This window comes from Emys orbicularis, chromosome 7 (genome assembly GCF_028017835.1).
Source record: "Emys orbicularis isolate rEmyOrb1 chromosome 7, rEmyOrb1.hap1, whole genome shotgun sequence".
Classification (NCBI taxonomy): Eukaryota; Metazoa; Chordata; order Testudines; family Emydidae; genus Emys; species Emys orbicularis.
In genome coordinates, this window is record NC_088689.1 from 124,639,613 (window position 1) to 124,659,501 (window position 19,889).

Genomic DNA, 19,889 nt, shown 5'->3' on the forward strand with positions numbered 1-19,889 from the left:
CACATGTTTTACTCTCTTAACGGGAGCAGCAGGATCAAATGCCGAAGGCGTAGGAAATTGTATGTTGTAAAAGATATCAAAAATCACATGATGGCTAGATCAAAAGTCTGCTGTGAATAAATACAGATCAAAACCAGGGGGGGCATTTTTTAAAACCACATCAGTTGTATCAATGTGCTCAGGAAAAGACCTTGTGCTCTGACATGTCGAAGTGCCAAAAAAACTTAAATGAATGCTGAAAATGCAAAGGATCCAGAGAGTAAAGACCCTTTGAGTTCTTCTCATTTACTTATGAAAGATTTTTTTCTCATCTAAGTTTTCATCAAGCTACCGTAGCTTTTTATTTATATTTTACTTCACAGCAACACAAAGAATCTACTGGCCTGTATCCTGTAAAACATCAGCTTAAGCAAGTTAGCATAAGTATAGTAGGCCTGTGACCCTTAGCATAGATAAAATGGCGCGACAGTTATCCTAGATTTTGGGGAACTTGGAATAGCTGGCTCAATAAGGAGTTGGTATGTAATGGTACCAGGCAACCGAAAGAACACTGAGCTGATACTAGGCTTGGATATTTTAGGATAGAATTGTGGGCAGATGTCTAACCACAAACTTGCTTGAGCAATAGGTGACATATATGATAATGAGTTAAATGGCATTAATATGTTAACTTAGAGGATAAGAGCACCCCAATACCGTGAGGGTGGGAAAGTTGGATTTGGACATGGAAGCCTGGGCGTCAGAATGAATATTCATGATAGTGCTCACGCCCAGTAATAGGGCAAAACCACCATGGGTTATTTTCCCATAATTGACCCTTCAGCTCTTTATTGTTATCTACCACCAATCTTTGGGTTTTGGGGAATCTGGACCATTGGAAAAATAACAGGAGTACTTGTGGCACCTTAGAGACTAACAAATTTATTAGAGCATAAGCTTTCGTGGGCTACAACCCACTTCTTCGGATGGACCATTGGACTCATTCAGGGTGCCAGAGACAGGGCTGGTCCTTTGTCTCTCACCACCAGGTCCTCAAGAAAGGTAGAAGTATGAGCATATGCAAGGAATGATACTACAGATATCCCCAATACTGTATTATTCCTATCTGATTAGATGGTTTGGAGCTTTTCTGTCTTTACTAATAGTTTTAATAAAAATCGCAAAGGCTTTTGCTTTTCCCTCAGTGTGTGTCCTTGCCATGCAACCCGAGGTTCTCTACGAGATATTGAACGTGTCGGTTTTAGCTCTGTGGAGCCTGATTCTGGGACAAGAACCCTGTTACTCTCAGCTCATTAATTAGTATCGATTAGCAATCAATACAATTATTATTACCCCTTAAAGGATCAGGCAACGGCATACACACAGTGTGTTGGGGTTACGTGCAAGGGGTTGTTGTGGGGTACTTCAGAATGCCAGCATCTGGGTGTGAGGATTACATGATATCAAGTGCCGCGTGAGTTCACTGAAGAGCTAGAGGAATCATATGCAATGAGGTGCAGGCAGAGCCCAGGAGACTGAAAAAGACCGATACATATAAAACATGAAGGGCAGGTCTACACTGCAGATTTACATCAGCACAGCTGTGACATGGCTGGTGAAGATGCTCTAAGCCGACGGCAGAGAGCTGTCCTGTCGGCTTATTAACCCCACCTCCGCTCTTCTACCGACATAGTGCCGTCTACACGGCGGGGTTGAGGTCAGTATAACTACGTCACTCGGGGGTGGATTTTTCACACCCGGAGTGACGTAGTTATACTGAAGTAAGTATGTAGTGTAGATAGGGTGACCGGATGTCCCAATTTTATAGGGTCAGTCCCGATTTTGGGGTCTTTTTCTTCTATAGGCTCCTATTACCCCCCACCCCCTGTCCCGATTTTTCACATTTGCTGTCTGGTCACCCTAAGTGTAGACCAAGGTGTAGAGTATTTGGCTGGAGTCTGGTTGGGTCTGTTACTGTGCCCTGATGGGAAACGTTATTGGATTTATTAGAGATGACACCAGGGGGATTTCTCTTAGTTCTGTAGAGAACGGTGCTTTTACTGCTGAATTTTTAACCCAATCTATGGAATACTATAGAGGCCTGGTAATTCTGTAGGGCAGTGTTTTTCCATCACAAGGCTATTGTCTATTAAATTCTATACTTTCTTTTCCCGCAAGGGGATTTGTTCCGTTATTACCATGTGCAGCCTTCCAGTGGCTCTGCCATTTTAACATTATTTCCTGCTCTTTAGTTTGAAAGTCGAGCATTATGAACATTACAAAGGCAGTGTTAGAATAATTACCGGCTACCTTCACTGAGCTATTTAATCAATCACCGTCTTAAGCCCTGGCAATTGTGTACAGTTCCTGTAGCCCGATGTTAAAATGATTTAAAGCTAGTAGTGCAGCGTTCTCTGATCACCTCTTAGAACCAGGGACGCTTTTCAAGTTAGTGGGAAGCGCTACATACTCCACCTGTCGAGATGTTGGCCACCCGGTGGGGCTGTGAGCTGATTAAATGTGTCCTCCCCTGTGGTGGTTTGCCCTGTTGACTGTGGGAAAACATGTGGGCCCCCATCATCAGTCGGACATTGGAGGCTCCCTGTAAAACTGTTTGGCTCATGGCAGAAGCTGAGGTAATGCAACTCTTAAATGAAGTAATCTCTAAGCGCATGTGTGCGCGCACATCCATGGGGCTGATGACCAGACCTAGTTAGCTGCTGGAGGTGAGGAGTTAGACAAGAACCTGTCTGTGCCTGTGGAAATGAGCTGGAAAAGGTTATCCGACAGATGGGGTGGTTTGGTAGTGAGTTGTGTTTCTCTAATTCCTGTAATGCGGAGAGCTCAGTTGTGTGGGAGCAAAACCTTTTCAACCTGGGGGAGTTTTCCATCTTCAGCTCAACAAACCCCAGCCCATCATCTTTCTTTCAAGTCACCCGGGGCCGGATGAGGAACCCTTTCATCACACCAGTCTCACACCGGTAGACCCGTTGACTCCCCTGGAACAGTTTGTGTGGCACTTCCTTCCAACGGGGTTGGGGGCTTGTACCCTGGCCCTCCATAATCTTGCCGAAATAGTCAATGTGCTTTCTACTTGAAGGCAGCTGCCAGGCTATGTGCAAGGGGACAACCAGGAAAATCCCATCTCCCCAGCTGCTTCCTGGTGGTAAATGTCCCCAACCTAATTTTCCGAAGTGTTGGGTGCCCAAATCTCCCGTGGACAACAGCCCAGCAAGGAACTTGTCTCCTGCTCTTCCTCCTGGGTATTTTTGGGTTGGTTGGCATTTGTTTTTTACTTGCTCTTTACATCAGTTAGCAGCTGCCAGAACCTTGGGTGTCCATGCCACTCTCGGAAATGCACAGGGGAATTACCAGAGTGCAGCAAGACAGGGGTACAAAATGCCACTTACCAATGAAGTGTAAGACAGATGATGCTAGGCGGTCCGACTTATGAGGGTCTGTGATATTTAATGTACCATTGGGGTGTGGGCTGATGTGAGTAAATATCTCACCCTTATTGTTGCAAAAGCAACATTCCAGATGGGACAGCGAAGCAGTGTAGTTTTCCTACCTTGGCACATGGAGAGCATTCAGTTATAGAGCTGTGTCTGCCTCAGGCCCTACACCTGGCCCCAGCATGTAGATAGCCTGTGTCCTTTGGAGCTGAGGTGCTGGGGGAGGGCTGGAGAAGGAATTCTCCAACCCTCAAGGCTACTCTGGGGCAGCTGAATTAGTTTGTGTCCTGCCTGTGCACATGGATCCATATGTCTGTATCCAGTGACTACATCCCCAAACACCCACTGCAGAGCCGCATGTGGCACACGAGAGGCGTGCGTGCTATCGCTATGGCTTGTCCTACTCCCTGTTCACTTGTGTTAGCACAAGAGTGCTGTGGAGGACTGTTTGCTCCTAACAAAAGCATCGAGTACCCACAGCTCATAGTAAGAAAGTGTTAAATCTGAAGTTTCCATGTCTGCCTCTGTTTCCCCCACAGAACTGCTCTAAGATATGTCTGAGACTTCTGGGGGGGGGGGGGGATTCAGCCGCCCTCTTCTTGCTCGGCACAAAACTTCTGGGTAGTGGCCCCCTTGGATTATTCATCAGGGATGCAATAAGCTCACCAGAGTTTTGTGAGCAGTGTTCTGACTTTACTCCCAAACTGGGGGTGTCCTTTGTGACTTTCCTCACACCCTCCCGGTGCTGCCTGCTTATAGCTGGGAAGAGTTTACTTAACGCATGTCTGTCCTCAACTGCTGTTGCGGTGGCCGAACGTAGCCTGACGAAGGAAAAGAATCAGAGAATATCAGGGTTGGATGGGACCTCAGGAGGTCATCTAGTCCAACCCCCTGCTCAAAGCAGGACCAATCCCCAGACAGATTTTTTCCCCAGATCCCTAAATGGCCCCCTCAAGGATTGAACTCACAACCCTGGGTTTAGCAGGCCAATGCTCAAACCACTGAGTATCCCTCCCCAGTTGCTCAGGGATCACTACAATGTACCATTGTCAGTGGAGAGGATGTATAGGGCATAGAATAGACCAGGGGTGGTCAACCTGCACCTGAGAAGGAGCCAGAATTTACCAATGTACATTGCCAAAGAGCCACCGTAACACGTCAGCAGCCCCCCCATCAACACCTAACCCTCCATCCCTGCACCTCCCTCCCGCCACGATCAGCTGTTTTGTGGTGTGCAGGAGGCTCGGGGGAGGAGGAGGAGCAAGGGAGGAAGGAGTGGAGTGGGGCCGGGTCCTGGGGCAGAGCCAGGGGTTGAGCAGTGAGCACCCTGTAGCACACTGGAAAGTTGGCGCCTGTAGCTCCAGCCCCGGAGTCGGTGCCTATACAAGGAGCCGCATATTAACCTCTGAAGAGCCGCATGTGGCTCCGGAGCCACAGGTTGGCCACCCCTGGAATAGACCTTCTGCCATGGTTATGTGTAGTAAGTTGAATTTAGCTTGAGTGGATCTACCACTTGTGTTCCTTGATTTGTGCTTATTACATGATGGCTGTAAGAACCCAACAGAAAATGGGGAGACTTTTTGTATTATGCACATTATAAAGTCCAAGCCGGAAGGAGCCCTGGGGAGAGAGGAGGCCATGGAATACCTCTGCGATGAAAGGTAATTTGACTTCTGGGGATTGCAGATTGTGTGAGTATTGGAGAGTACTATCTAGTTAGGAAGCTAGTTGACACAACTTGTGCAGGGCCCTAGAGTGCAATGGCTGCTTGTTTTGCAACTGGTCTACTCTTGTTGTGCGTGCAATCTCCACCTGAACAAACAGAGCTGGGGCTATATCTGCAGCAGCACGAGAATCTGCCAAAATTCCCCAGGGAACTGATGATTTAGAACAGGGGTCGGCAACCTTTCAGAAGTGGTGTGCCGAATCTTCATTTATTCTCTTTAATTTAAGGTTTCGCGTGCCGGTAACACATGTTAACGTTTTTTAGACGCTCTCTCTCTATAAGTCTATATTATATAACTAAACTATTGTTGTATGTAAAGTAAACAAGGTTTTCAAAATGTTTAAGAAGCTTCATTTAAAATTAAATTAAAATGCTGATCTTACGCCGCCAGCCTGCTCAGCCCGCTTCCAGCCTGGGGTTCTGTTCACCTAGGCCTGCAGTGAGCTGAGCGGGGCGACTCGAGGTCAGGGCAGGGGGCTGGGATGTGTGTGAAGGTGCAGGGCAGAAGGCTGGGTGTTGGGGGGGACTCGAGTCAGGGCAGAGGGCTGGGGTGTGTGTGGAGGTGCAGGGCAGAAGGCTGGGTGGGGGGGGTTCAGGGCAGATGGCTGGGGGTGTGTGGGGGGTGCAGGGCAGAAGGCTGGGTAGGGGGAGTTCAGGGCAGACGGCTGGGGGTGTGGGGGGTGCAGGGCAGAAGGCTGGGTGTTGGGGGGGACTCGAGGTCAGGGCAGAGGGCTGTGGGGGTGCAGGGCAGAGGGCTGGGATGTGTGTGAAGGTGCAGGGCAGAAGGCTGGGTGTTGGGGGGGACTCGAGTCAGGGCAGAGGGCTGGGGTGTGTGTGGAGGTGCAGGGCAGAAGGCTGGGTGGGGGGGGTTCAGGGCAGATGGCTGGGGGTGTGTGGGGGGTGCAGGGCAGAAGGCTGGGTAGGGGGGGTTCAGGGCAGACGGCTGGGGGTGTGGGGGGTGCAGGGCAGAAGGCTGGGTGTTGGGGGGGACTCGAGGTCAGGGCAGAGGGCTGTGGGGGTGCAGGGCAGAGGGCTGGGGTGTGTGTGGAGGTGCAGGGCAGAGGGCTGGGGGGGTGTGGAGGTGCAGGGCAGAGGGCTGGGGGGGTGTGGAGGTGCAGGGCAGAAGGCTGGGTGTTGGGGGGAGGTCAGGGCAGAGGGCTGGGGGGGAGTGTGGGGGTGCAGGGCAGAAGGCTGGGTGTTGGGGGGAGGTCAGGGCAGAGGGCTGGTGGGGGGTGTGGGGAGTTCAGGGCAGAGGGCTGGGGGTGGGGGGTGCAGGGCAGAAGGCTGGGGTGCTCGGCTCGTGGGGGTGCTCCCAGCCCCCTGCCCCGAGCGGCTCATGGCAGGGGGCTGGGAGGGATATGCCCTGTTCCACCCCCTTCCCCCAGGCCCGTCCCTACCTCTCTCTGCCGGCTCTAGGGAGCTGTGTGCAGGCTGCCGCTCTTCCCCCTCCCCCTCGCAAGGGCTATCGCGGGCAGGGAGAGGGAGGAGGAGGAGGAGCGGCGGAGGGGCCGGAATGCACCAAGCTGTGGGAAGAAGCGGGGGAGGAGGGAAACTTGGCTGCCGCAGGACCAAGCTTCTGTCTCCTGCCCCCGCAGGGGAGAGCGGTGGGTGGGGGGGCTGAGTGGGGCGGGGGGCTGGGACCCACCCCCCCACCGCTCTCCCCTGCCGGGGCAGGAGGCAGAAGCTTGGTCCTGCTGCAGCCAACCTTCCCCTCTCCCCCGCTTCTTCCCACAGCGTGGCGCTTTCCGGCCCCTCCGCCCCTCCTCCTCCTCCTCCTCCTCCTCCTCTCACTGGGCAGGCAGCGTGCCACTCAAAATCGGCTCGCGTGCCGTGTTTGGCACGTGTGCCGTAGGTTGCCGACCCCTGATTTAGAACATCTGAGAAAAGTGGGGGTTGCTTATATGGATACTCGCTTCCTGCCCGGAGAATAACCCACGCAATTTTGCTCTGAAATGACAGCGGCCCTGTTCCCTTAAATAAATACAGCACGTGTTCATTATGGGGAGGTTGGACTACTGACAAACATGTACAATTTGTTCTGATGGTAAAAGTCTAAACCTTATAGGTGATGATGTGCAGAGTGACATGATGTAGTGCAGTATTTCTCAACCTTTTTGATACCAGAGACCTGCTTGCTGCCTTCCTAAATGGTGCCAGGGAGATCTCAGGGACTGGCACCAGTGCCCAGACTGGTCGTTGAGAAACGTTGATGTAGTGCATGCAAGTAAGTTAGACGCACCTGCCGGCAAAGTTGGGCTGCAAAGGATTATTTGTATAGTGTGACCAATGATATTTATTATTCATAAATACTTAGCCATTTAAGTTTGCAGGGAGAAGGATGATCTCGTGGCTAAAGCACAGGATTAGGAGGCTAAAGCGCTGGGCTCTCTGCCCAACCCTGCTACAGGCTTTCTGCACATCCTTCGGCAAGTCAGTTAATCTCTCGTGCGCTTCCCTTCATATAACTAACCTGATTTCATTCCAGGGGTAATATTTTGCCTCCAATAAAGAGTTCTGCTGGAATAAAATATTTTTATAGAACAAAGCTTTGAATAGCAATATTTTTAGGGTCACATGAGAAGCTTTATCCTCCTGGTTTATTGCATAGTTCAAAACATATGAACTGACTTACAAACACATTCTCCCTCTGTCCCCCATTGCCACTGAGTTGATTTATAGTTTTCTAAGGGCTTTTTTCTTTCCTTTAAAGAGATACAGACATACACCAACAATAATTGTCCAGGGGCATATCTTCAGCTGACTTCAGTGGAGCTGTAGCTATGTGCACCAGCTAGGTCTCTGCCCCGTAATGTTCTGAGGATGGAAAATGTAACCCCACAATTCAGGTTAAACTAGGTTTAAAGATGTGGTGGAGGGGAAGGCAGATGCTTTTCATGTTCCTCATTTTGCAGCAGTCAGATGCAATCCAACCAAACTGAAAATGCACCGTATCTAATTATACTCGATCCAGGGCTCAGGGTTTGAAAAACTTCCTGGACGCATAGTAGCGAGAGGTAGGTGCATGGCAGGGTGGAGGTACCATTAAGGTCCAGAGATAGTGCCTTAGTGAAAGCCCGGCCATCTCCCAGCTACCCAAAGCTCATGAGCAGAAGGAGGAAGCTGGGATTTCTACCAATGTGCTGCAGTCACTTTACCCTGCTTGAGGGCTCCATTGTTTTCATACCAGCCTCTGATTAAGGGTAGGTCTACACTTACCCGGTAGTTCGGCGGCGAGCGATCGAACTTCTGGGTTCGACTTATCGCGTCTTGTCTGGACGCGATAAGTCGAACCAGGAAGTGCTCGCCGTCGACTGCGGTACTCCAGCTAGACGAGAGGAGTAACGCGGAGTCGACGGGGGAGCCTGCCTGCCGCATGTGGACCGAGGTAAGTTCGAACTAAGGTACTTCGAACTTCAGCTACGTTATTCACGTAGCTGAAGTTGCGTACCTTAGTTCGAATTAGGGGGTTAGTATAGACCTGGCCTAAGTTATCTGATGAATTTGAAACTCTACTGCCTCCACCCTCCCATTGCTGGAAGGGAGAGCAACCTGTCTCTCCTCCCAGCTCTAAGCCTCTTGTCTGCAAGGGGGAGCCTTGGGGAAGGCATGTGTCTCGGTCACTCTCTCCCCCGGCTTCCTTCAGCGTCATGGCTGCTGTGGGAAGGGGAGAAATGAAAGGTCTCTGTTACTCTACCCAACTTCATGGTTTTTTGGATACCTCCTCCCTTGTGATTAGCTATAGCCTCTGCCTCTGCTCACAGCTATGCCAAGCAGCAGCAATGTGAAACCGGAATTATTTTTGACCATTATGCTCTGCAGCCCTCAGGGTGCTGAATAGCACAGTGAGACTAACCAAAGTTTCAGTTTCACTCTGTTGCTATTTGGCAAAGCTAAGAGCAGCAGCTGAGGCACCAGAGATGCCTGACTGCAGACTCAGGAAGGCAATGGCAGATTTGGTTTGCTTTCAGCTCACCTGTGGAAACTTTTCTTCACGACAGTGTTTATTAGAAATGTAATTTTTTTGTTTTAAATTAAAGCACAAATCTACAGATATGGGTTGTTTAGGCCCGCTTCATACTTGTGAAGAAATCCGCCCATCTAGCAGAGGCTATTGAGAAAGTTTGGCTTTTATGCTCTACTTATAGGATAGGTAGGGAAAATGTGGGCTGAACAGATGGCACTTCTGTCTGGGGTGACAGCAGTGGGGACCTGTGCCATGAATCTTCTCCCATGTTTCTAAGGGAAGCAGGTCTTAATGCTGTCAGCCTCTTCTAACCTTCCTGGGAATTGGGGTGGGAGTCGCTGCCAGAGAGCGAGCAGAATGATGGCGTGTAATTCCAGGCATCAGTTAGTCACGGTATATTTGATCCATCTCATGTAACACTGTCTTTGATCTAACTCTTGACCATGCCCTCTTTGCCTGGCCTTTCCCTGACATCAGCCCTTGGGTGTCCTTCAGTAGCAAGCGCCTATAATTCTCCTTGGCCGGGAGGTCTGGCTCCTTTGGTACTTGACCATTTTGAAAATATTACCCAAGAGTAAAAACTGACTTTTTATCCCTAGATTTCTCTGCCCTCTAGTTGTTCCTAAACTCCCACTTTATGCTCATTCTGACAATGTGTTTGAACGTTAATAGAACTGTAGCTGAAATGCATATTCGCTCAAGTCTCTCTCTCTTTTGAAGCTTGATTTTATTTTTGATGCTTATAACAGGTGTTGGTTTAATAGGTTTGCTGTATTCGGTTTTTTCTCCCCAGAGCCCAGCCAGCACTGTAAACTGACACTAGATGAAGGCTAAACATGTGATTTCTCCCCGCCTCTCCACTCTTCTCTCACATTAAACATTTGCACTGCACACTAATACGGCCCAGACAGCATCGACTCAGGCCTTGTCTCTTTGAGAAATTTGCACTGATCTAATTTAAATCCATTTTAACTGATTTAAACTGGTGCAAACCCTCTTATTTTCCATTGAAGAGTGGCTTTCTTCTGCTTAACTTAAACTGGTTCCTAATAGAGTGAATCTAAACTGAAATAAGCCGGATTGAATCCTAAATAAGGGAGTCCACACAACTTTCTGCACTGGTTTAACTACACCCTAAGTTGAATTGGCCAGTGCACCTTTATTGTATAAAAAAGCCCTTTGTAGCAGTGAAAGGTGAATTTTCTTTCAGTTAGTACCAGTGGAAAATGCCTCACCAGCCTGTTTATCAATAAATAGACACTAAAACATTTAGCACTAAGGATACCCCCGGGGATTAAGGTGTAACTTTACTTCTAAAACACAGGCCTGGATTCCTGGAAATGCTGTGATCTTTTGAACTTGCACCACCTGTCTTTCCCCCCACTTAAAAAAACCAACTCCCCCTCCCTAAGCCCTTCTCTTTGTTTCCTTTGACCATTCCATTTGCTTTTTAAATTTTAAGCAATTGAGCAGTGCCAAAGAGTGCCAAGGAAGTATTCACTACTTGTTGGAAACCGGTTCTCAGCTTTTGCCTGGCTTGGGAAGTGGATGGTTTGAGAGGTTCATCTGAATAGTTTGGAATTACCGGTGTAGGCACGTTCCACAGCTGTACAAAGACTAGTAAAGCTAACGTAGCGGAGTATGTACTTTGCACTTAGAATATTTTGCTCATTTAGCACCTTTCAGGTGAAAGTCTTTGACAGTCATTACAGACCTGAATGAGTTTAGCCTCACAGCATCCTGGTCAAAACAGATGAATAAACTGAAGGTACAGAAGAGTCAAGTTGACATGCCCCAGGCATGAGTCAGTACCAGAGCTGGAAGCTAGGTGGTCAGAGACTTGGCTGCCAGCCCTGGCTCTAATTACTGGATCTCATATTAAGCATAGTCATCACAGCAAACACATAGTCATCTTGTACTCTTGTGGTAACAGTGGCGGACATGAGACAGTAAAATTGTTTACATTGTGGGGGGTGGGGGGGAAGCACCGTTTATTTGTGTTTCAAGGCTGATCAGGTATTTTCATTAAAATTTCATCTGTAACCTGTGCAGTCTAGGAAGTTAAAATAACGGGTACTCAGTAAAATCCCCCTCTTTCCCAGGCATTGCAAAGGGGGAGAGATAGGGGCATAATGTCCTCACAATTTACTCTGCTTTCAAATTGCCTGGGGAATGGTAACGAAGGAAACTGAGCAAAAAAGCCCCAAGCAATACCGGGAAGGGTTAAACAGTGTTTCGGTGTCTATTGAAAGCACGAAAAAGAAAATGTAATCAAGCTGGTGGAGTTTGGAATAAGTTGTATTTATATCACACGCTGTGTATAGGAAAAGTCATCGGGGCTGGTTTTGTTTGAAGTGCGATGTGCTGAGATGGCGCAGCGCTCGCAGCAAGCTGTCTGACGTTCCCCAGCTGGAACTGGCTGGAGGTGGTGCTGGGAGGGAGTCATTACTTACCGTTGGTCCATCTTTGAGAGAGAGAGAGAGAGAGAAGCCTGGCTTTCCTATGTGAAATAATGCACACCCCTTAATCCACCAGCTGCAGCACAAGAAAAAGCAACAGCTGCATGGACAGAAGTCACCTGGAAACTGCTTGAACATGGCTCAGGCCAAAATAGTATCTTACACTTCACCCACCTTTTCCTTTCCTTCTTAAACTGGGCCCTGTGGTAAACTCTGGGACATTGTGCTTTTGATGCATGATATACATACAGTAATATTAATATTCCAAAAAATGACATCTGTTTCTGCTTCTAAACTGCTCTGCACATCTGAAGCCATTTCATGCTTTCGATCCCTTATAGAGTTGCTGCTTTTTGTGTTTAGTAATCAGCAGGTAATTTATAGATTCTTGATGTTCTTTTGTATCAATCTACAATTCCTGGCAATTTACAGCTAGATTCTGATTCTGGTTCCAACAGTAGGTCTGAGATCAGAGTTGAACGCATAGTCCCTGATTCAGCACAGCTTTGAAATGCACGCTTAAGTTCATTCCTATTTAGCAAAGCACTTAAGAATGTGTTTATCTTTTAAGTATATGCTTTGCTGAACAGAAATGGTTTTAAGTGTGTTGCTTAAAGTTAGGCATGTGCTTAGGTGCTTCCTGAATTGGGCTCTTAGCTACGGTTTGTTTTAACATTACCTGTTATTGCACTCATTTGAAAGGGAAGCTGTCAGCTCGAAAAATCATATTGCTGTCTGAAAACTGGAACCTGCTAGGGTGACCAGATGTCCCGATTTTATAGGGACAGTCCCGATATTTGGGGCTTTTTCTTATATAGGCTCCTATTACCCCCCACCTCCTGTCCCGATTTTTCACACTTGCTGTCTGGTCACCCTAGAACCTGCTGAAGTGACAAATTCAGATGATTAACACAGGGCAGTTGATGTAAGAGAAATTCTTTTTTCCGAGTGTTTAATTTATGGATATGACAGCCCCTTTTGCATAGTCAATTTCACTGTTTTCCCTTAGGCATACAATCAGAATATAGAGTATCAGGGTATGTCTACATGGGGATTAAAAAACCCATGACTGGTTCAGGTCTGCTCATTGAGGCTCGGGGTTAAAAATTGCTGTGTAGATGCTCCGGCTCCAGCTGCGGGGCTTTTATTGCTGAGTAGACATACCCTCTGGCTCAGGGATCGCTCTCATGTAGAATTCATTGCAGGAATGAGAAGGCTGAAGTTTGTTTCTTCCTTGCTAAAATGACTTTTACATATATCAACAAGGAGAGCAAAAATAAGTTATTTCAAATGTTTTTAAGGATTTTTTTTTTTTTTAAATTTCAGGACACAGGGCTTGACTCTTATTTATTCTAAGGCCTATTTATGCCACTGTGGCAGCATATAAAGGGGCTTTCCTCACCGTTAGACCCCTTTTCGTGGCCAGGATGGTGCAAAAAGGGCCTTAGGATAAAATGTTCAAAAGTGGCTAAGTGACTTGGGATCCTAAATCCCACTGGCTTTCAATGAGATTTAGACTCCTAAACCATTGAGACACCTTTTGATAATTTTACTCTCGGCATAAATGAGAATCAGGCCTATCATATTCCAAGGGTGATTCATCAGACAGTGGAATGTTTGAAACTGACTAATTTAAATTTGACACAGTGTCTCTTTAAACCACCAGCTTAATCTGTGGAGAAACAATCCATTTTTTATTAAGGAGAGGGAAAGAGGACATTGTGCTGTGGAGAGTTACCTTTCCTCACCATTCGTTAAAAACATTTCAATTCACTGAGCTGGGCTTCTGTTAAAGGGTTTTGCCTGGACTTATACAAGCCGGGGAAGATCTGGAAACAGAGAGAGGGAGATGGCAAGGACATGTTCAAAGATAAATCCCTGTATGTGAATATTGGATCCCAAGTGTTTGTTTAAAAGATCTGGTCTGGATCTGGAGAGCCTCGTGTTCCCATTTTGCATTCAAGAATGCTTTGGCTGGCGGCTGGCTCCCCACCCCTCTCCCTTTACTTAGAGGGTAGCTGGCGTGATTAAGCTGTAGTCTTTGTCTGAAATCACTTTACTATCTCTTATTATTCAGCAGGTTCTCAAGTGTCTGTGAATGTCTCTATTTAGAGCTGTCTGTTTCAGCCTTGCCTGTAATAGCAATGACTGTTCACGCTGATCTAAATTCATGTCAGTCATCTGCTTTACTGTTTGTGTCTAATGCCCAATATATAGAGAGAGATTGTAAAGTTTGGTTGCTGTTCTTCCTTCTGAGTCAGGCCAAAAAGGAGTTAGAAAGAAAAGAGAGAGCTTTTATTTTAAAACTAAACTCTCCAGGTGCAAACAGATTTGGAGCTCTTCAGTTGTTTGACAGCTGTGGAAATCCAGTGAGTGATTTGTAATGCTTTCTGTGAGCAAAACGATTCCAATGTTAAATCTCCAGACTATTGATGAAAATGCAGCTGGCTTGAATCATTACTTTGGGGCCAGATCCTACAAACACTGCTGAGTGCAATGCTTAGTGCCGAGAGTTATTCTAAGCTCACTGTTTGGTCTAGGGTAGTAAACAATATGCTAGGAAGTGATTGCAGGATCAAGCCCCTGGATACTGTTTCTATGTGTTAGAAATCATTGTAATTGTAGCTTAGAGCTGGGACTTTTCAAAAGGGCCTCACAACTAGGCAAACAACCCCCAGAGCCTTTCACTGGGATTTGGGTGTCTCTTTATCTCCCTTTGAAAAATCCCAGCCTGTGTGTGTTATGTTGGAATTTTGGCAATTTGCTAAATCATCAGGTGACACTGGGAGAATTCCTGTGACAATCCCAATCCTGCAGTCTCTCTTAATAATACATTTATTTTGGGAGTTAAGGGTATGGAAGGGATCCAGAATTGGGCCCAAATCTCTGGAAGGAAAATGCATCAGTGGACTTGGTAGTTAACGAAGAAAGTCTTGTACCAAAATAGAAAAATCTCCAAATGTTTGTGATTTACTACAGTCTGACTAGCCAGAGAAGCAGCAGGGAGCCAGTGTATGTATCTCTGACACTGGTTTCTGATTGGACCGTTGTTTCAGAAATACATTAAATACCAGTGTGGAAAGCTAACTGGCGAGTGATGGAATCAATTGCTCTCTCTGGTTATATTTTTTTTCTTTAAGGAAACTTGATTCTCTCCAATTCTCATCCTGTCTGTTTCAGGCATCACAACAGGATCCGCAGCATTGAAGCAAGTCAACTGAAGCCTTACGTTGCCCTGGAAACGTTGGACCTGAGTTCCAATGACATCACGGAAATACGAAGCAGCTGCTTTCCACAGGGACTTCCCATAAAGGAGCTGTAAGTTCTTCTTGTTCAGAACAGCATTAGTCGAGTTACCGCAGCAAAAAGGAGGCCTTTAAAATTGCCTTTATAAAAGGGTTGCTAACAAACATTTCAAATAGAGCATTATAATTGTGGGTTCTAAATGCAACAGTGAATTAAAACTCAGCCAGTTGTGTCCCTGTTCCCCCTGCCCCACCTCCACCCCACTCCAGCCTTGTCTTTTTGTTATCTGATGGATCTGTGAATAATGCAGGGACGTCATTTTGCTAGCTGCACTGGGAGCGGTGTACAGTGACCGAGAAAGGCACGTGTGCCCTTCAGGTGCGGGCATCCTGCATTGCTATGGAAACCCGAAGCCAAAACCTGCATTACTATGGAAACCTGAAGCCAAAACAACTATCCAGAGCAGGGACAGCTCTTCCATAATGGGAACCCTAGTAACATAAGGCTGGAAGAGAGGGTGTCTAGTCCACCCCCAGGCTGAGGCAGGATTAAGCATACCTAGCCTAGACCATCCCGGACAGGTGTTTGTCTACCTTGAGGTCTGTGCCTTGCTTCTGAAAGCAGACACCTGCATCTGGGGAAAAGTGGCTGTTTTCCTTGTGATCACGTAGTCACGTTAAAATGGACGTTGGGTAACCCTCGTTTTTATAGCCATACATACCAGCGGTCAGAGGGAGCCAAACGAGCTCCCCTTGAGCCATGCAGGAAAAATACAGCATAATCCTAATGTGTATGTGGTCAGTGATACTACGTTATGTGTTTTCTAGAAGGCACAAAATAGTGATGCTTCAGCATACGTTTAAAACAGCCTCCACAGGTTCTGCTCATAAGCCGTGTGTGTGCATAAGGAGTGTGTGTGCTGTGGGTTTGATCCCACTCCTCTGACTGGAGGGCATCAATTTTTGGAACTGGTGCCATCAGAATGGGGTGACAGCAATGGCCCCTGTATGCTATGGGTCTGACAGTGAGCCCACCGACTGTCTCCTTCATTGGAGTAGGTGGTGCCGAGCATCTCTGAAGGGGCACTCAGCACCTTCTGCTAGGCGCTGGCAATGTGCTTTGGGAAAGCGTGTTTGTTTTTATTTGTCCCCAAACCTGCTCGGTTCCAATGTAATGTGTCTAATTTCACCAGCCCGTTTGGAGCCCAAGCAAAGGCTGATAACTAACAACGAAGGCCTCTGACACAACCGTTATGTTTTCTGTGCTGATTTATTACAGCAACCTGGGGAGCAACCGAATCAGCACCCTGGAGCCTGGTGCTTTTGATAGTCTGTCACGGTCCCTGCTAACACTTCGACTGAGTAAAAACAGGATCACCCTGCTTCCTGTTAAGGCATTCAAGTTACCCAGGCTAACACAACTGTGAGTAGAAATGTGCACTTTAATTAAGGTTAACCAAACTTTATGGAGACAAAATTTCCCTGAGGACATACACACCAAATGTAACCCTTCCTCACCCTGCATCTATAAAACTTGGAATAAGCTATATTTAATAGTCCTATGGCGACACCTAATAAAACAAATTAAGAGAGTGGGGGTGGGGTGTTGTGTGTGTTTGTTTGTCTGTCTCGTACCTATTCACTTATTTAGGTCACTCTTTTTAGATGAAAATAATGTAACTGCTCAGCCTCTCAGCTCTTTACAGTATCAAATATATCTCTTTCCCTTAAAGCAGCCAGTAAAATTTTTTGGGTTGGGGAAAAAATGTGTTTTGCAAGTGGGCAGAAAGAGCTGAGTGACAGCATTATGTTTTCGAGACCACACAGGTATCTTTATGTGGCAATAAAAATGCAACGAAGGAAGGTTGTTAAACTGTGCAGTGATATTTGAGCGGCCAAAATAGTCCTTTCGATGAGCTAACACACACGTTGCTATTGTCTTGGCTGCGGTACAGCGTGAGCTACGTAGACAGAGATCTACATGTGCATCTATAAATGTGCCTTATGTGCAAACAGTCAATCTAATCGTTTAGCTTTTCCCCTTTACAGGCCAGATCTAAGGCCTGCTGTAGTCTTTTCACTGAGTTTGATGGGCTTCGGATCAAGCTCTGTTTGCCCAAAAGACCATAGATAAGATTGAAACCAGTACCTCTAAATGGCAAACCATCACCACCCTATTAAGTAAACCCAAAGTGCCTAGTTTTGTTCAAGCTGTAGTCCTGGTCAGTGGGTATCGAAGGTCAGGGGAGGCCTTGCCCACGCTCTGCCCTGAGGCCCTGCTCTCAGTCTGCCTCTCCCCTGAAGCTGGCTAGGGGCCTGGAGCTCGGGGCTCAGGCCAGGGGCTGTGGTGGCTAGGGGCAGCCTGGGGTGACTCGGGCCGGCCAGGGGGTCAGGCAGCTCTGGGAAGCTGGGGCAGGCCAGCCAGGGCTCTGGCCGTGGAGTGGAGGGTCTTGGAACTCCAGCAGGTGGGGGCAGGGCCGGGAGACTAGCCTCCCCGAAGTGCGGGGTTCACCCACCGCCCGTGGCTTCAGTTAAAAACTACTCCTACTACCCAGCCACATTTTGCTTGTCCCCTGGGAAGCTTGCTTATGAGATGCTTGACTGCGTACATCCATGGATGTAAATTTGCCCTTGGATGCATACAGGATTCACGTTTCCTTCAGCACTGAACATCTGCCAGGAAGTTTTGAAGAACACCTAAGCTATGTAGGAGCACATTCCATGGAGAGTCAGTGGTATTTGAGCTCCTTAGCTCCTTAGGAGGAAGGTTTTCAAATGAGTCTAATTCTCCCCTGTATGGGTATAGGAATGAACATCTACCTGTCTAGAACTGCACACAAAGTGGTATGGCTGGGGTAGCTGGAGTTTCAGAATTAATCCTCTATAACTTTTCAGGTGAAGTATGGTTGAGTAGTATCGCTAGCAATGCTGCAGAGCAGGACGTGGCAAGCTTGAAGTAGTCTTTTAATCATGCTCAGAAAGGATGTTAGAATAGCATTAAAGCTGAGTTTTAATCCCCAAAAATCAGAAAGCAGCTGCTTCCGCCCCGCCCCCCCCCCCAAACCCAAACAAACAAACAAAAAACCCAGCCCTGTGTATTGCCCATGCTGGTGTGACAGCTGCTACCTTGGCTCCCACTGGGAAGTGGAGAAGGCGCCTCCATTGGGTTGGTTTTGCACCCCAGCAAGCTGGTATACAGGTAACTGCTGTACACACACAATGTAGGAGCACAGGCATTTTTGCGGGTGCAAAATTGGAGGCAGGCTTGAATGTAGTATGAAAGTTTGACCTTCCTGTTTAAATCTATACATCTGTTCTTCGTACACCATGCTGGATGAAATCCTGCCCCTCTTGAAGTCAATGGGAGTTTTGCCACTGACTTTAGTGGGGCTGGCGTTTCATCCTGGTGCCTAGATCTAACTCATGGCATGATCTGTAACTGCCTGTTCTAATGCCCTGAGTATAGGTTAAGTCAAGTCACCAGTTATACTCACGTATTATTGGTGAGTATAGTGCACAGAAATAATTGGCTTTCCTAAGTTTTATTTAAACTTTCCTTAGTTTTAAAAAAATGCTTAATAAAGAAAACATTTTGGAGGTTTCATCGGAAACCTCATGTTTCTTTCTTTATTACTTTCTTAATATAGGGAAAAAAGGCTAACGTTGGCAAGGAAACTGAAGGTTATCCTTCCAAACTAGTAATAAAATTTGCATCTGGGGTCACACTTGACATATGTTTGTCAGAGTAAATTTTTACAGGCCTGTTACAAGCCTTTATAAATAGAGGTTTGTAAGGATGTAATGCTGATCCCTAATTGTATGGGTTTGAATGGTGCTTCTGTGTTGGAACAGATGAAGTGTGAAGATTGAACTCAGTTGATGAAAAGTATAAATGGCTTATCTGAAAAGCATATGGGGGAGGGGAATACTATTCTACATCCATTTTACTTATTGCCCTATATTGGAGTTTTCCTCAGGGCTTTAATTCAGCCGGAGCAGAGCTCTGGTAAATATTTTCAAATCCGCAGGGCTGAAGCCCCGAGCCCTGAATGGTTGGGTGGAGGCTCCGGGAAATACTCTGAGAATTTAAGCCCTGAGTTTGCTCAAGAAGGCGTTTGTTTAAGAGAAAATGGGCCCTGGTGACTTTCTTGGCCCGTTTCCGATGCCCTTCTGCTCTCTCATGGGAACAGTTCATGGAGACGTTGTTGGCATTCCTCCCCCCCATTGTGTGTCACACAGATGATTTCATGACAAAGGATTGGGATTTAATACATTTCTACTGTGTTGATGATTTTAGGGAGTTAAACCGGAATCGGATCCGCCTGATTGAAGGCCTGACGTTCCATGGATTGGACAGCTTAGACATTCTGAAGCTGCAACGCAACAACATAAGCAAACTGACCGACGGGGCCTTCTGGGGTCTGGCCAAGATGCAAGTTCTGTAAGTTGGGGGAAAGATTTATTTTCTCTGTGCAGTGTGGACTTCTCCTGTGATCTCCTCCTTTCCCCCACAGTTCTGCCAGGGACTGGTGGGCACTCTTGACATATGGCCTGCCGTCACACAACAGCAGGTGGAGGATGTTTGTGCTCGGAGATCTTCGGTTCTGCCTCTCATTCACTAGATACCCAGTCTCTGCTCTGCTTTGACACCTCCACACTGCTTTACTTCAGGCGATTGTAAAAGGAAGGGAAGGTGTAATGCCATTACTGGTGCCTCTTTCTGTGCCATGCGTGCACTGGATTCCAGGGTGCTGCCACACATAACCCTTCCCCTTTCTCCAGCAACCTGTATCCCTGTGTCAGTGTATTGAGTCTGGCTGGTGGTTCTGACCGGATTACACGAGTTGAATAAATTACCGTTTCCAGGTACATTCCCATTGCTCTCGTCTCTTGGACACTGCCCTCATTTAGTGTCCTCAGGTGTTTCTCAGGACAAACACCTCCTGCTATGTGGAGATACGACACCCATATATCCAACACTGCTTAGAATATGGTCCCAGAGATCCCTGGCTTCTGAACGCTGCCAGCCAGCTGTTCAGTACACATCCTCCGGCAGGGATT

At 47.2% G+C, this 19,889-nt stretch overlaps 1 protein-coding gene across 1 annotated transcript in view; it reads left to right on the plus strand.

Annotated features, from left to right (window-relative positions):
- The window catches only part of LRIG1 (leucine rich repeats and immunoglobulin like domains 1), a 131,996-nt gene that overhangs the window by 78,640 nt on the left and 33,467 nt on the right, over window positions 1-19,889 (plus strand). The window contains exons 4-6 of the mRNA XM_065407623.1: window positions 14,764-14,901; window positions 16,108-16,251; window positions 19,126-19,269. Of these exons, the coding sequence (XP_065263695.1) occupies window positions 14,764-14,901; window positions 16,108-16,251; window positions 19,126-19,269 (426 nt within the window). The remainder of the gene's footprint in view (window positions 1-14,763; window positions 14,902-16,107; window positions 16,252-19,125; window positions 19,270-19,889) is intronic.